Below are 18366 nucleotides of genomic sequence, written 5' to 3'. Positions count from 1 at the left end.
TTTATTTCCCCCATTTTTTGTATTTTAAATAAATTAAGAATTAAATTAATTAACTTTTCATTTTTTTTAATATGCTTTTTTTTTCTTCTTCTTATTTCAATTTAATCGTTTTTCCATTAATATATTTTTTAAATTGACTTCGAAAATACTTTTATTATTTTTATTTTATTAATTAGGAAGGTAATCTACACAATTGAGATCTCATTCATCTCATAATTATTCATTTGGAAAATAATTTTTTGTTGATAAATAAACAATGATAGTGATGATCATTACCTCATAAAAAAAATACCAAATTTTTAAATTTCTACATAATTGTTCTTTATCATTGTATTGGTATTTATAATAAACTTTAATAATAAATTTAGGGTAAAATTAAAGATATTTTGTAGATATTATAAAATCTGAGAATTTTCATATTTTAGTCTTAATACTTCGTTACTTAATTTTGTTTTATGCTCATAATCTTCAAATATTCGACTTTAATTTACTAGCTTTTAGATATATTCTTTTTCACTTTTGTTTGTTCTAAGTTAACTCTTATCTAATTGGTTTAGAACTTGTCGGTAAAGGCAGATCCAACGATGGAAATATAATATAGATTTAGGGTTTAAATCTTTGGTTCCCGAATTTTAATTTTATTCTATTTTACTTTATAAATTTTTAAAAACAACCGTTTTAATCCTTAAACTTTTAAAAATATTTATTTTGGTCCATACTATTAAGATTTTATTAATTCTTGGATGAAATTGAATCTAGTACGTGTTGAGCAAATGAAGTTGAAGTAAAATGACAACGACCAATACTTCAAAATACTGGACGACCAAATTCTTGAACGAATTTTGAGTTTTCATATGAAAAATCATTTTACCACCTAATTCTAATTGAAACCTCTAGACTTTTAACGTGATTAACTTATTTGATAGCTTTATCATCTAAAAATACAAGTCATCTCATATTTTGTTTAAAAGTTAACATAATTTTAATAACATAATAAAGTAATAACTTTTTAAAAATTGATTCAAAGTTCAAAATTAATTTTAAAATAGGATTTAAATCTAGATTTGGAAATATAATAAATTTGAAAACATAGTACTTTAGCATTATATTTATAAACAATAATATAGTTTTCTACTTTTTTTTTTTAAGAATTTAATACCACGAGAATGAGCGCTAAAGTTTTTGACGTATTAGTCGAATTAATACATCTTAATGTTGAACTATGCTCGATTTAATATAATATAGCAACAATTTTTTTAAAATATATATACACACATATATATCAACTATTAATAAATATGTAGTTAATCTAGTGATCATTTATCTGTTTTCTTTTTTCTTTTGCAAAGGGTCATTTATCAATTTATTAACATAGTTTGTTTTATAAAATTTGTAGAATTGCTATTATCTAATATATTCATCATTGTTGTAAAATTGAGCAGTACAACAACGTACAACGAGAACACGGATATGGAGAATGTATAATATTAAAATAAATAAAATATAATATATAAAATAAATAAATAACAAAATATGAATTTATCCATTTTCTCCAATCTTTTTAGATTGATCAACAATGTATATGTCTCTTCGGAAGCTCCACCAAATACTTCTATTTATAGGCAAAATGACAAATAAAAATGTGACTTATTATGGACACCAATAATATGTGGGCATGAGACATATGGGTAGAGTGACACATGGCTTGGTCATCTAATTACACCCAATTTAACATATTTATAATACTCTCTCTTAGATGTTCATTATATATATGAAATATGTCTCGTTAAAACCTTACTAGAAAAAAACTCGTTGGAAAAAGAGTACATATTTTATATTATCTAATACTCTTAAAAAGAATACAATATATTTACTTCCTCTCATGGAAACATCACTTGAGATCTCTGAGTCATTGCATTCCAATGTTGTGCACCAATTTTTCAAAGGTTGCAGTAGGTAATGCCTTTGTGAATAAGTCTGGCAGGTTATTGTTTGAATAAATTTGTTGTATAGTGATGTTGCCAATTTCTTCAAGGTCATGAGTATAGAAAAGCTTCGATGAAATATGTTTTGTTCTATCTCATTTAATATATCCTCTTTTGATTTGGGTTATATATGTTGTGTTGTCTTCGTATAATATCAATGAAAGATTTTTTATTAGAAGACAAACCACATGTTCCACGAATGTGCTGAGTTCTTGATATTAGCCATACACATTCTCAACTAGCCTCCCGAATTGCAAGGATTTCATCATGATTTGGAGAAGTGGTTGTTATGATCTGTTTCACTGATCGCCATGATACCGCAGTTCCTCTACATGTGAACAGATAACCTGTTTCAGATCTAGCTTTATATGGATCATATAAATATTCATAATTTACATAACCAACTAGATCAAATTTTGATTTATTTGAATAAAACAAACTCATATCTATCATTCTTTTGAGATAACGAAGTATGTGCTTAACTTAATTCCAATGTTTTTTTGTTAGAGAAGAACTGTACCTAGCTAATAAATTTACTGAAAATGCAATATCCAGTCTTGTATTATTAACAAGATACACAAGTGCACCAATTGTACTAAGATATGGTACTTTAAGATCAAGTAGTTATTTATTATCATCTTGAGGTCAAAATGTATCTTTCTTCACATCTAATGAACGAACTTTCATTGAAATGTTCAATGGATGTGTTTTGTCCATATAAAATCTTTTCAAAATTTTTCCTATATAAGTTTATTGATAAACAAATATTTCATCTTCTAAATGTTTAATTTGCAAACCAGGACAAAATTTTATTTTTTCCAAGATCTTTTCTCTCAAATTCTTTCTTAAGATATTCTATTGTCTTTGAAAACTCTTCAGGAGTTCCAATTATATTTAACTTGTCAACATATACAGTTATAATAACAAATCTTGATCAGAATTTCTTTATAAAAACACATGGACATATTGGATTATTTTGATATCATTCTTTTAAAAAAATATCCACTCAAGTGGTTGTACAACATTCGTCCTAATTGTTTCAATCCATATGATGATCTTTGTAACTTTATTGAACACAATTATTCGGATTTTGATTTATATATTTCAGGTACCTTAGATTCTTCTGGGATTCTCATATAAATATCATTATCAAGAAATCCATCTAAATATATTGTGACTACATCTATAAGATGCATATCCATACTTCCATATACGGTCAAACCAATTACATATCTTAGTGTAATTGCATTCACCATCGGGGAATACGTCTCCTCTTAATCAATATCAGGTTTTTATGAAAAACCTTATGAAATTGGTCTTGCCTTTATATCTTGTGACCTCATTATTTTCATTTTTTCTTCACAAATACTCATTTGTATCCCACTGGTTTGGCATCTTCTGGTGTTCGGACTACTGGTAAAAAAACCTGACGTTTTGAAAGTGAGTTTAATTCTACCTCGATCGTTATTTCCACTGAAGCCAATCTTTTCTATGTTGACATTCTTCAACAAATTTTGATTCATAATCATTATTTTCAGATATAATATCAAGAGCCACATTATACCAAAAAATGTTGTCAATAACTACTATATAAGTCCGATTTCATCTTTTTGCTGTCATGATATAGTTTATTAAAATCTCATAATTATCTTTAGGTATTTCGTCTTCTTCACTAATTCGACTATCTGTCATGTCCATGGTTTCTTCATGGATATTTACATCCTCAACCAAGTTTTTTTTTTATTGTTAATTATTTTTCTTTTTCGAGGATTTTTATCTTTGGAACCCACTGGCCTACCTCGTGCTCCAGACTTATTAGTGATAGCTTGCTATGTTGGGATATTAATTTTCGACGGAACATTTGCAGCGAGTATATGTGACTTAGTTACTTTCTTTGCATCTATAAATGCATATGGTAACTGATTTGCTATATTTTGCAAATGAATTATCTTCTAAACTTCAAGTTCACATTGATCTGTACGGGGATCTAAATGAGACAATAACGATGCATTCCATGTAATTTCTTTTTCCAACTTCTTAATTGATCTCCCTAATGTTGGAAAATTCGTCTCATTAAAATGACAATCAGCAAATCGTGTGGTAAATACGCCACCCGTTAGGGGTTCAAAATATTTGATAATTGATGGAGAATCATATCCAACACACATTCCTAACCTCATCTGAAAACCCATTTTAGTATGCTTTGATGAAGCAATTGGAACATATACTGCACATCAAAAAATTCTTAGATGAAAAGTATTTGGCCCATGGCCATAATCTGATTGTAATGACGAGTACTTATGATAAGCTACTAGCCTAATGTATACAAGTGTCGTTGCATGCAAAATAGCATATCTCTTTACAAATGTAGGAAACTTAGCTCTCATAAAAAATGGTCTAGCAATTAACTGTAAATGTATTATGAATAATTCTGCTAAACCATTTTGTGTATGAACATGAGCTACAGGTGTTCAACACTTATCCCAATTGACATACAATAATTATCAAAAGCTTGGGGTGTAAATTCACCAACATTATCAAGACGAATGGTCTTAATTGTATAATCAAGAAATTGTGCTCTTAATTTAATTATTTGAGCAAATAATGTTGCAAATGCAAGATTTCGACTTGATATAAGCACATGTGTGACCATTTACTGGATGCGTCTATTAATACCACAAAATATCTAAATGGTCCACTTGGTAGGTTAATAGTTTCACATATATCACCATGAATTCGTTATAAAAATGTAAATGATTCAGTCCCTATTTTAACTGGTGATGGTCTAATGATTAATTTGCTTTGAAAACAAGCATCACATGATAATTCATTAGATTGAAAAATCTTCTAGCTCTAAGTGAATGCCCATTTGAATTCTCAATAATTATTCTCATCATTATAAACCCCGGATGACCTAATATATCATGTCAGATTGTAAATATGTCTGGATTCATGAACTTCGACTTCATTTTTGCATATATTTCAATTACACGTATATGAGTATAGTATAATCCAAAAGATAAAAGCAGACAACTCTTCTAATATAAGTTTTTTATATGAGACAGGAGATATGATAATAGTTATTCCACATTATTTTTACTATCAATCTCAGTATGATAACCATTGTAACATATATCTTTAAAACTTAGTAGATTTCTCTTTGATTGACAATCTATGATTGACTAGAGAACAATGCATTGTCAATTACAAATTTGATTCCTCGAGGCAAAATAATATTTGCTTTTCTAAACCCTTCAATTAGGCTTGCAAAACCTAATATTGTATTGACTTTTGCTTTCAGCATTGTCAATTCAGAAAAATATTTTCTACTCGTAAACATATATCTTCTTTGCTCATTTTTTAATCACTCAACATATGAAATGATTTAGGTTTCTTTATTAAAATAAAATAATTACAATAAGAAAAACATTATTTGGAATATACAAAAGTTCATATTTACTAAGAGGAAAAAAAACATAAAGATTGATTAAAAAAAATAACAACATTAAGTCTAAATATTTTCAAAGTCAAAAGAAACACCTGATGTTTCATCAATTGTTCTGATCTTCTTTTTCAGGAGATTCAAAGAAGTATGCCACATTCAAATTTGTCATATGAGATGGGTCAAATATGTCATTATCATGGTATGCAAAATTTGCTTCCACATTTTTCTCCCTTTTCCTTTAAGGAGGCTTGATATAGATCAACTAAGTATTTTGATGTACGACATGTATGTGACTAATGGCCAGTCATTCCGCATCTGAAGCATTTATTTTCAGCCATTTCTGAACTCTTATCTTGTGAAGCTTTTCATTTGTGATCACCATTTTGTGTGGTTCTTTTGAAATTTGAATTATTAGAACGACCACCATAAAAATAATAATTATTTCTTTCTCTGCCACGGTCATATCCTCGACCACGATTATTATTAAAATCCACAACATTCACTTCACGGAATGGTGTCATTTCGGTTGGTCGAGATTCATGGTTTTTCATCAATAACTTGTTATTTTGTTTAGCCATGAAAAGACATGAAATTAGTTCAAAATATTGTTTAAAACCTTTCTCTCGATATTATTATTGCTGGAGTATATTCGAGAATAAAATATAGAAAATGTCTTCTCTAACATATCAACATTAGTAATTTTCTCTCTGCATAACAACAATTTCGAATTGCTTTTAAATAATGCAGAGTTGTAATATATTACTGATCTGAAATCTTGCAGCCTCAAATGTACCACTCATAATAAGCTTTCAGAAGAATAATTGTTTTTGGATGAACATTTCTCTCTTTCAAAATTTTCCACAAGATACAGGGATAAGATACTTCATTTTCATTCCCTCGTAGAAATGATGACGAATGAAAATCATAGCCTTTGTTTTATCCTGATTGGATTGGGTGTCGTATTTCCTTCTTTAATAGTTTCTCCAAGATTCATAGCATCCAGTGGATTTTAGCATCAAGCACCCGTGACAAATAGTTATTGTTGTTAATATTCAAGACAACAAATCTAATTTTGCAAGATTCATCATGACAGCACTATCATAAGATATTGTATTTATATTAGAAATTTAATAGACATTAAATATGCAAAATAAATTAAATTTATTCATAATAATAATGAGGAAAAAAATCAACTTACCTTCGGCGGGAGAAACAACAAAAGTTCTTACTGATAATGTATTGTAAATTGAGCAGCACAACAACGTATAATGAGAACACAGATATAGAGAAAATATAATATTAAAATAAATAAAATATAATATATAAAATAAATAAAATAACAAAATATGAATTTTTCCATTTTCTCCAATCTTTTGGGGTTGATAATCGATGTATATATCTCAAGCTCCACCAAATGGACTTTTTATGGACAAGCTGATTTCCTCATCCCCTCTTATTTCCTCCATTTTAATTTTCGTCCCTATTTCTCATAAATTTTGATAAGGGATTGTATTCCTAATAGGAAATGATTTCCACTCCACTTTATTTTTTATTGAGGAAAAAATCAATTAAGTTAGAATTATTCTTTTAGAACTTTGGTTATTAAACAACTAATATCTCTATAACAAAACTTTCATTTTAATGATCAATTTCTTGTAAAAGCTATCCCTTTAAAGAGAAATTTCTTAAACCTACAAATCAAAGTAATGCGAGGTATCAATTTATCTAATTATATTTCTAAACGATTCAAATGTTCAAATATATGATATAAACGTAATAAATTATAGAAGTCATACAATAAAAACTTTAAATATAAATAATAATATTATACATTCTTTCTTTTTTTTAAAAAAAAAAGGGCAAACAAAGCATAAACGAAAAATGGAGCGAGATGAAGGTAGCACATCTTCGTATACCTCTTTGAGATTTACTTCCCCGCTCCTCCTTCATTAAATTCTACTTAAATGGTCAAAATGAACAGAGCTCATCTGATATAGTGTTTAAACTATCAATCTCGAAGTCAGATATTTATTTTTTTTATTCCACATATTCTAAAGAAATTGTACGTGAATAGGGATTCTCTTGTCTCATTCAGGGCTAAATTACTACTAAAGTACCAATCACTATATGCCTTGTGCCTTTGAGAAAAAAGAAACATTTCTAGAATTGAAAATCGTTTTTAAAAAATAAATTTATCAATTAGGCGTTGGCTCGATTCATTTGATTGCAAAATAAGAAACATATTATATAAACTGCACATGAACTTTTTTTTTTAGTATAATAGAAAACCATAGATCTTTTGATCATTGGCATATGTGTATATCAATAGAGCTATACTCGATTTATCAATTGCATATCAAACATTTAAAAGAGTTTTATACTAAATAATTATGTCAACATGAACATACCTCACCTAGCAAGAATTTGTACTATTAAACTCGAAGTTCAAGACGCAATCCCTCAACCTACCTATTGTCTTAAAAAAGTAATTAATTAATTAATTATAACATTGGAAACACACTACATGTCGTTTGGTTGATATAAAACGACATGTCATTTTGATCAAACATTCCACATGAATGGCCGTTGGCCCACTTTATGGGCAACATCGTGTAGCTTGAGCCCAACTCAACATCTATCGTTGAAATGGAGATTTTTATGTATACCTAATTAATATAATATTTTCAGTAAAATTAACATAAAATTTAGGTTAAAATAACAATTTGAACTTGGTACTTTTTGGATTTAGTTCATTTTGATTCATCTACTTTCAAAATATCATTTGGATCTTTATACTTTCAACCTTAATTCTATTTTGTCCCTCTATTTTCAAAATGTTTATTTTGGTCATTGTAATTTCAACTTTAGTTTCTTTTGGTTTTTGAACTTTCAAAGAGTGACCATTTTTTATCCACTAAAAATGAAATGAAAATAAAAAATAAAAAGACCAAAATAGGCACGTTTTAAAAGTAATAGTCAAGAAACATGTGCAAAGCACGTGAAATCTTGTAGTTCTAATTATTTTTTTAAGTAGTGATTTTTTAGTATATAATAAATAAATGTTATACAATTTTGTTTTAGTTATCATCAACTTTAAAAAAGTTAGTTAACGTAATAATTTTTATTTTAACGTTCTCATATTATTGTGTTTTTTAAAAAATAAAAAGAAAAACCTCATATCTAGTACAAAAGAAAAAAAAAATGTTATAGGGACTAAATTATTAAATTAATATGTTAATATCCTAGTATTGTAATATATATAATGCAAGAAAATTTATTTTAATGCTATTATATATCTACTGTGAATCACACTAAATGGTGCATTGTTTCACTGTATTAATTACTACTTTCATTCACTTAAATCCACTATTTTTGTTTTTTTTTCTTTGTGTATTTTCTCTAAACGACCTCATGGAATTATTTTTGAAAGAAGGTAGATGTAAGTATTTATTTTGTTTTTCTTTTACACGTACATATTGCATATACATTGGAAGAATCAATTCACCAAATCGACGTATGTAACCCACCTCCATCCCAAACAAATGCATCCAATTCACATCTATTGCATTTTATCTTGAAGAGTCGCATCCCGTCAACATCAATTGCATTTATTCGACCTTATTTTTTAAATATATAAATTTATTTTGTAAAGTAAAAATTGAAAAAAATCACCTCCACTGTCTTTTAAACAGACATTTACATTCGAAAAGTCACAACCATTTGATAAATGGCAATATGAAAATTTATAAAAAATTTAAGGATAAAAGGGGAATATAAAGAAATCCCTACATAGCCTTTTTAATATATAGTGCATTGCATGTGACTAGTAATTTTTAAAATAGTAGCATGAGAGAATATATTAATAAATTTGTAAGTTAACCTAACAAATTTATTTACTGATGTATTGTATCAACTGAATTATTTAGAATTAATTTATATATTATTTCTTTAAAATATTTTTTTTTATAAAATACAAAACAGATCATTATCCGTACAAAATAAAATACATGATACAAAATGAATGTGCAAATCAAGTTTAAAATTGTGTTTTTTTAAAAAAAAATTGAACTAATCGAACAATTATCTGTGATATAGTTTTAACGTTTATTATTTCAAATATTTAAGTTTTTTTTTATATATATATTATGTTTTAGATGATTATTGATAACTAATTTAAATAATAAATAAAAAAAATCATAATAGAGTAAGAAAGCAGTAAGTTGATTGGTCAAAAGATTATGTATATTTCTTTTTAAATTTTAGTCTCGTAGAAGTCAATAAAGTAAAATAATATTTATATTTGAGTGTGCTTAATAATTAATCTTAAACTAAGCTTTCAAATATATAATTTAATCAATTACATTTTTGGAAATTTTTCTAATAAAGTGAAAAAAATTTAAATATATTTTTATATTTAAAAAAACCTGTTATTATTAATGGCTAAAGTAATTTAATATTTTTAAAAAATGAAAAATAAAAAACGAAAAATTAAAGATCAAGTCATAATAGATTTAGGATATAATAATAATAATAATGTAGATATATTATGATGTTTACTAAATACTATTTTTTTTATGGTCCACAAAATTGCTTCAATTATATCAACTTCCAAGCTCTAAAATATTATAAAGTCCTTCAATTAACTTTTCTTTCTCCAACCAATCTTTAGTAGAACTTACCTAATTAATCGTTCATAAGTAGAAAGCAAATGATTGGATTTTAGTGAGCCATTTTTATAAAATAATCTAAGAGATGTATGGATAAAAACTAAATTTAAAAGATTTTCTCAATTTTTTGTCCTTTACAAGGTTTTTCTAATATAAAAATATAAACATTCATATTGCCTAAAATTCAAAAATTTAGTTGCAAATTTTATGGGAGTGAGTTTTTATATTTAAATACAATGTAGTGGTATAAAATAAAACTAGAGAAGGAAGATGGAGTAAAATAAATGGTTGGAAATCATGTATCCTAGGAAATAAAATGAATTTTATTAGGGTGAGTTATTATATTTAAATACAAGATAAAACAAATTTAAAAGAATGTAAATTAGGTAATACAAATATAAATTGGAGATCATATATTATATGAAATCAAATGAATTGTATTTGGTTGTGTTATTATAATATACAATTTAATGAGATAAAACAAAATTTAAAATAATGAAAATTGGGTAAAAGAAATATGACGGATATCGTGTAATTTATGAAATCAAATAAATTTTATTGAGGTAGGTCTTTAAATCTAGCAATTAAAATTTTTATAAAAAAGGAAAAGAAAAAAATGAGTAAGAAACAATTTAATTGATCCCCCAAAATCAAAAGATAAACAAACACATTTCAATACAATTTAAAAAATGAGTAAAAACTCAAAAACAATTTAAAAAATGAGTAAAAACTCAAAAACAATTTAAAAAATGAGTAAAAACTCAAAATCAAAAGATAAACAAACACATTTCAATACAACATCCAAAAAAATTATATCTTGCGAAGATCCATTATCTACATGTATTGAGAAGATATTTCCATTGTTCCGCCTTTGAGTTTTCAATATAAATAAACTTCTAAATCAAACCTCTTGAAAATCTAAAAACAAACGAATAAATTTCACACATGTTTCGAAGATCCATTATCACATAAACAATTGAGAAGATTTTTTTCTTTATTTCGCATTTGAGTTTTAAATTACTAAATCAAAATTTTTCAAAATTTGAAAACAAAGAAATAAATTCAATACAATATCCAAAAGAGCAAAGTAATAAAACTAACCATTTGAAATCACTTTACCAAAGATTTATTATCCACGTGCAAAATGTTCAGACTATGAAGATTTCTTCAATGTTTGGATTGACGATCCATATTCCTTCCATTTGCACAAAGTGGTCTATTGATCTTATTCTTATCGGATTTTTTCGGTTTAGTAGAGAAGTAAAGTAGGATAGAAGAGAGAGTTGAATGCCCATGACCAAAGCTTGAACTCCGGTAAAAGTTATAGATTTGTAACCATTTGTATCTCTTGGATGAAAGGTTTCGCTTGAGTTGTGTTTTTTTGTTAATGAGGTGTATCTCCATGGGTTTAATTGGAGAAGTCCATTATTTTCCAACGAACATCTACATTCAAAAAGTCACCATCACTCGATGAAGGACAATATAGGAATTTTATGAAAAATGTAAGAACAAAAGGGATATGTAAAAATTCTCTAGCCTCTTGTAATATACTAGAGATAGAGATAAAGACCAAATAAACCAAAGTTAAAAGTATAAAGACAAAAACTAACCAAAATTGGTGACTGAAATGAATATTAAAGACCAAAATGAATCAAAATTGAAAATATAGAGACCAAAGTAATATTTACGCCTGTACGTGAAATATTGAGAGAAAAGCTTATTTCCACAATGTACATTGCAAAAGATAGATAAATTTCTCACCTAATAAATATATACTAATACTAGTTAATACACATGTCCTCAATGAAGGGTTAAGAGATTTGAATCCTCCAACCACAAACGTTATGTTTAACTCTACTAGTTAATGTACACGAACTCTCCCTCTCTCTATATATATATATTACAATAATTTTTTAATTTTAGTTATTTTATATTGGTAAATTGTCCTTCAAAAAAACCAACACCAGTTAACAAGATATTTTATTATTTTATAATTAAATCTAGCAAAATAATTTAAAAAAAAAAAAAAAAAACTCTTGGATTAATTCCACCCCATATTTGATTCAATATTCTTAAAAAAAATTGAATGAGATAGACTTGGAATGAAGTATTCCCTTTAGTGGATGATTCTCATAAATGAGAGAGGTTTTTCTTTTTCTTTTTCTTTTTTTTTTTTATGGGCATAATTAACAATAGAATTGAAAATTAAAATAGGAGAAAAATACAGAAAAATTTAAAAAGGAAATTACCTATATCTACGTAATAATGCAGCCTGAGGTAGGTTGAAGAGGGATATTTCAAGTCAAAATGTACAAGTTATTTTTATAAAATTAATAAACTTCCACATTCCATTGCTCTGATTTCTTCAATTGCCTCTTGTATTCCATCCAATCAATACCTGGAAAAAAGAAAAAGAAAAAAAAAATACCACTTCTAAAATAAGTGTTTTCAGTAAAAATAATTAAAATTATAAATTATCTCGAACCACTACTATATCACTCTAAAAAAAGATACTCTCAAAGGCCCGTTTGATAAAATATTTATTTTATAAAAATTCTGTTTTTTCATCACAAGTTCCAACGGTTTGCATCTTTAACCTAATATTTGAATTATCAGCCAAATTCTATGAATAATAAGTTTTTTTAAAAGCTAACTTTATTAGTTTAAAAATGGGGATGAATTTTGAAAATATTATTAAAATATTAGAAGAAATGAATAAACTCAAAGGAAGATGTAATAATAATAAACTTAATTTATAGAAACAAAAAAAACCATAACAAACCGCTCAATGCTTTAATATATATATATTTTTTTTTCCATTTTTTCTATGGTAAAAATTTGCGAGCAATTTTATTTTAGAAACAAAATCGTTATTAAACGAGTTTAAATGAGTTGAAAATATGACCTAAAGTATTAGATTGGATTCCCTTGATGTATTAAAAAAGAAGCATAATAAGCAGTAGGAAAAGAGAGGGGAAAATCTAACCATCTCTAGCAGCCAAAGAGACCATAATGTCATCAATTCCCTTCTCCATGCCCTTAAGTCCACACATGTAGACAAAGGTATTGTCCTTCTTCAATAATTCCCAAAGCTCCTCAGCATATTGAGCCATTCTAGTTTGAATGTACATTTTCTCACCCTGCTCGTTCGTTTGCTCTCGACTAACTGCAAAGTCTAACTTAAAGTTGTCGGGATACTTTTCTTTCATTTTTTCAAATTCCTGTTTCATTTTAGCCACTCAAATTAGCTCGTTCAACAAAGATATTTTCACTATATTATTAAAATATATTAACAAAATATCAGAATCATCAATTATTAAATTTATTTATCGGTTTCGTCCAAGGAAGCTATTTAGATTTTGAAGTTGTAATAATAGGGGTTTCTTATTTTTACCTCTTTGTAGAGAAGTGAGCTACTTGTTGGGACACCCAAGAAGAGCCATGCCAAACCATTGAACTATATAAACCACAAGAAGCATTAATATGTTAATTAAAAAAATCATAGTAAAAAGAAAAGAAAATAAAATAAATTACATGAGCATTGTAAAAATAAAATAAATTACATGAGCATTGTTACCTTGTAGTCTTCATGCTTCTCAAAGAACATTTTCCATAAGAATGATCTGAATGGAGCAATTCCAGTTCCAGTTGCAAGCTAGTACAATTTCACCCAATTAAATTAATTTTTTAAATTAAAAAAAGTCATTTTATCTAAGACCCATTTGGTAACCATTTTGATTTTAGTTTTTAGATTTTAAAAATTATATCTATTTTCTCCTCATTTCTTACCATGATTTGCATATTTCTTAAGTAATAATGATTGAATCCTTAGCTAAATTCCAAAAAGAAAAAGAAAAAACAAGTTTTTAAAAACCACTTTTTTTAATTTTCAAATTTTAGCTTGGTTTTTTAAACCATTGGTAAAAAGTGATAACGAAGAAAGAAATTTGGAGATGGAAGTAGTGTTTATAGGTCTAATTTTCAACAATAAAAACAAAAAATAATGTGGTTACCAAACGAGTTTAAAAAGTTAAAATTCAAATATTTATTTATTTATTTTGGCTAATTGTGATTTACCATGATAACTGTAGCATTGGGATCTTTAGGCATAAGCATTTCTTTTCCCACAGGTCCTGTTATCTTCACCTCTGCTCCAGGTTTTAGGTCACCTAAAATCACAATATAAATACATTATCAATTTGTTTCTATTCATCAGAATAATACTTAAAATCTTTCCAAAAAATGGATAAAAATCCCCATTGGAAACTAACATTATGTGTTTTATATTATTATTATTACAAAATTAAAATGTTCATTTATTTAAAATTTACTTGAGTTCTTGAGCTTTTATGTTTATCTTTACAAATGTCTATTTGGTTCCTAAACTATAAGAATATCTAATATATCTAAAAACTTTCAATTTTGTGTTTAATAGATCATTTATTTTAAAATACCTAATAGGATCTGTGAACTTTTATTTTTTTAATGCCTCTAAGATGTTTGAATTTCTTTTTAAAAATATTAATATTTGAAATTATTTTAAGTGACAAAACTGTAATTTTTTTTTTTCTTTTTACAAATAATAGCAAAATATCATCGTTTATCTATTTGTGTCTATCATGACACACGTAGACACGTATAGTAGTTTCGCTGTCTATCGCGAACTATCACAGATAGATAGTAAAATTTTGGTATATTTATAAATATTTTAATTCATTTTCTTATATTTAAAACAATCATAAAGATTAAACTCACATAAGAAGTTAGAGCAAACTCCTTTGACAATCTCTCCTTGTTCATTGGTGTACACCAGCCTCTTCACACATAGAGAAACCTGAATTTGTAAATTCACAAACCAAATTAGGACAGAAATCACTCAAATTTGTTCTTAGAGCCAAAAGGGGAAAAAAAACTAAAATTAACTAAAAATGTTTGATTACCTATTTAAATAAATGAATATAATTCGAAATTGGCTTTTGTACTATTTCAAAATGTTTATTTTAGTTTATAATTTCACAAAAAGATCGATAGCTCTTTGTTTATTATTATTTCGAAAAACGACTATTTTAGCTCATTGAACTTTTATGGTTTTTTTTGTCAAATATTCAAAATTAAGAAGTAAAAATAATAGTTTTCAAAAGTTTAGAGAACAAAATGAGAATTAGTTTATAGTTAATTTATAAATAAAATACTTATTCTAAACAAAGGTGGTAGAAAATAACAAGATTATGTTTTTATTTTAAAAAATATTAATAAAAACAAAGACTATGTTCAAATATAGGAAAATGAAGTAAAATATATATAAATAAAGCTATCTATATGTGATAAATCGCGATAGACTATTATCTCTATTTATTTATATCATGATAGACATAGATAGTAGTCTATAACAAATAGATTATAATATTTTGTTATTATTTATAAATATTTTAATTAGGTTGACTGTTTAAAATAATTTATCGGATTAATTTTGTAAAATAAAAAGAAGAAGGCTTACAGTCTTGGAGTCACCAAAGTCACCAAGGGCACTGCTGGCAATAGAGTATAATCTCAATTTGTGAGGCTTCCCATTCTTGTCCTCTCCATCAGCAATTACCCCAATTGATTGCCCTTCTTTGTAGGGCACTTCCCCTAAAAGTTTTAACCAACCCAAAATCACTTTCATCGTAAAAACATTAATAATTTAATCAAATATGAAATTTAATAGCAATTTGCTTTTTACTTTTTCTAAATACATTTTTATATCTGCTTATATAATTTAGTTGCATTGATGAAGTTTTAGTTTGGTATATTTGGTTTTAAAATTTTCTATGTAGTCTCTGTGGTAAGGACTTGTTTTTCCTTTTCTTCCTTTCTTTTTTGAGCTCAAGTAGGAGATTCAAAACTTGTTCATATCTTGAATTTCAATTTGGTTTCTGTAATTTTAAATACGTCATCATAATTTAGGTTTTGATTTCAATTTGATTCCTAAAATTTAGGCTCCATTTATTATGTACCTTTATTTAGATTCTTTCTCTTTTTGAATGATTGAAACGAGATGGGAGACAAGTCAAAAAGAAAAAAATCAATCTCATAAGAGTCAGCCAGAGCAAGTCATAAACAAGCTTCTCAAATGTCACGACAAGTACCAAATCTATAATGATCCGATCTTAAGGAAGCTCTCGTTTTCATAGTACCTTAAAATGCTCTGGAGAGAGAATTTATTGAAAAATCATGAATTGAATATCATAATTTAGTTTTTGGTTTTTTTTTTCTTTTGAACATTAAGCCTATGGATACTACTTTCACATCAAATTTCTTCATTTATTATCTACTTTTTATCAATGATTTAAAAAAACCAAGCCAATATTTGAAAACTAAAAAAATAGCCTTTAAATGCAGGTTTTTTATTTTGGAATTTGACTAAAAATTCAACAATTGTATTTAAGAAATATGCAAATAATGATAAGAGACGGGGGACAAAATAGGCTTAATTTTAAAAAATAAAAAACAAATAGGATCCTAAGAATTACAATTCCTCTCAGTGATTATAAATATTTGAATTCGATATCAATAATCTTAAAAAGTTTTAAAGGCTTAGATGCAATTAGATTTGTATAGTTTTTAGATTTTGATTTTTTTAAGATTTTAAAATTTTCAATTTAACTCTAGTTTCGATTTAATTTAAATACTTTTGATTAATTTTAATTCATTTTAATCATCATATTTTAAAAGTTTGGTCTACTATTTTATTCCTTCATTTTTTTTCATTTATTTTAATCAAATTTTAATACAACTCTTCATAAATATCTATTAAAGAATTTCGACTTTGTACAAAATTTGTAACTAGAATCTCATCTCACATGGATCAAAATGGTAACTTATTTAGACCCAACAAATTTAAAAGTTCCAATTAAGTCCTTGTAATTTCAAATTTTTCAATGTGGTTCTTCTAAATTTAAAAATTATAATTTAATCAGTGTCATTTTAAAATTTTAAACTTGGTCCCTATAATTTCAAGATTTTCAATATAGTCCCTGAAAATTTCGTCAATCAGTCCCAACAAACACAAAGGAAACCAAGCAATGAACTGGAGAAAATGAGCGTTGGTTAAGAAACAAACAACGAACGAACTTACCTTCAGTACTGAATACCATATGCCAAGTCTCGCCGGGAGCGTCATCGCCGGTGATTTTGGTGTTCAAAAGGCATCGTCCGACGTACGGACTCTTAGGTTTAAACTTATTAACCACGATTCCTTCCTCTTGCTTCTTCGACTCTTTTTCCACCTTCGCCGGAGCCTCCGTAGTCACTTGAGCTCTAATCGGACCCACCGCGGCTCTTCCGCCATGGTAAAACACCGGAACCTGAATCGAATCAAATGAAATCAATGTAATCGCAGAGAAAGGGGGGGGGGGGGGGGGCGGGTAGTGAGGGGAAATGCAGTGCCTTCTTGAGGAAGATTCTGTCGGGGGAAATCAGAGGAGTTCTGGAAGGGAGAGAAGAGGATTTGGAAGGGAAAGAAACGGCAGCAGTTACAGCGGCAGCCATGGATGATTGAGGAAGAAGGTGAGAGAAAATGGGGGAAATGAGGAAGGAAAATGGAATAAAAGAGGGAAAAGATTAGGGGATTGGGTTGGGTGGAGGAGATTGAAGAGGAAATTGTAAGGCACAAAAATAAAGGGAAGCCAAAATTTCAATTTGAGGATAAAGCATCTTATGAAATCGTTGGTCATGCCTCCATCTGAAATGTGACATGTGGATTATATTATTTACTTTTTCTATTATTTAATTCTTTGTGTAAATAGTGAAAAACCTATTGGAGTCATTACCCTATGTATAAAAGGAAGCTACCTCCTTTTAGGGATAACAAAACTCCCCACGGGGTCGGATCGGGTCGGGGAATCGTCGGTTTGACTGGAGACGGGGTCAATCGGGGATTTAAATCGAGTCCTCGGTCGGGGACGGGAAGGGATCCCCGACCCCGAACTCGATTCCCGTCCCCGCCCCGATTTTTTTAATGGTTAATATTTATATAATAATAATAATAATAATACTTAAACATTTTTTTCTTTTTTAATTTTAAAAATCTAATATAATAAATTTAATTTTTATTAATTTATAATTAAAAAAACATGTACTGTTTAATTTAAACAACTATATGTAACAATAATACTAATTTCCTATATAAAATTTACAATTTCAATATAAATGTTAAATTTAGTTAATTTTAATAATAAAAAAAAGGGATTTTTCCTTGCAGGAACCCAAATCTCCAAACTGGGATTCC

General features: G+C 27.3%; 1 protein-coding gene across 2 annotated transcripts; it reads right to left on the bottom strand.

Moving 5' to 3' along the window:
• Positions 1-11400: 11400 nt before the first annotated feature.
• LOC120069012 (ferredoxin--NADP reductase, leaf isozyme, chloroplastic) lies at positions 11401-17738 on the bottom strand. Of its 2 annotated transcripts, XR_005479416.1 has the most exons (10): positions 17526-17627; positions 17215-17443; positions 15595-15728; positions 14853-14931; positions 14175-14266; positions 13675-13752; positions 13492-13554; positions 13084-13318; positions 12347-12495; positions 11401-11540 (listed from the first exon to the last, which is right to left on the bottom strand). XR_005479416.1 is itself a non-coding variant. In XM_039020668.1 (9 exons), exons 1-9 carry the CDS (start codon positions 17625-17627, stop codon positions 12428-12430), a joined length of 1080 nt encoding a protein of 359 aa, XP_038876596.1. In that variant the 5' UTR covers positions 17628-17738; the 3' UTR covers positions 12192-12427. The 2 variants fall into 2 exon arrangements, 1 of the variants encoding a protein (XP_038876596.1); XM_039020668.1 differs by lacking the exon at positions 11401-11540 and having other exon boundaries at positions 12192-12495; positions 17526-17738.
• Between the last annotated feature and the right edge of the window lie 628 nt (positions 17739-18366).

Source organism: Benincasa hispida, unplaced genomic scaffold (genome assembly GCF_009727055.1).
Source record: "Benincasa hispida cultivar B227 unplaced genomic scaffold, ASM972705v1 Contig179, whole genome shotgun sequence".
Taxonomy (NCBI): Eukaryota; Viridiplantae; Streptophyta; class Magnoliopsida; order Cucurbitales; family Cucurbitaceae; genus Benincasa; species Benincasa hispida.
The sequence above is the reverse complement of the archived record's forward strand: the minus strand, read 5'-3'. Positions and strand labels throughout refer to the sequence as shown.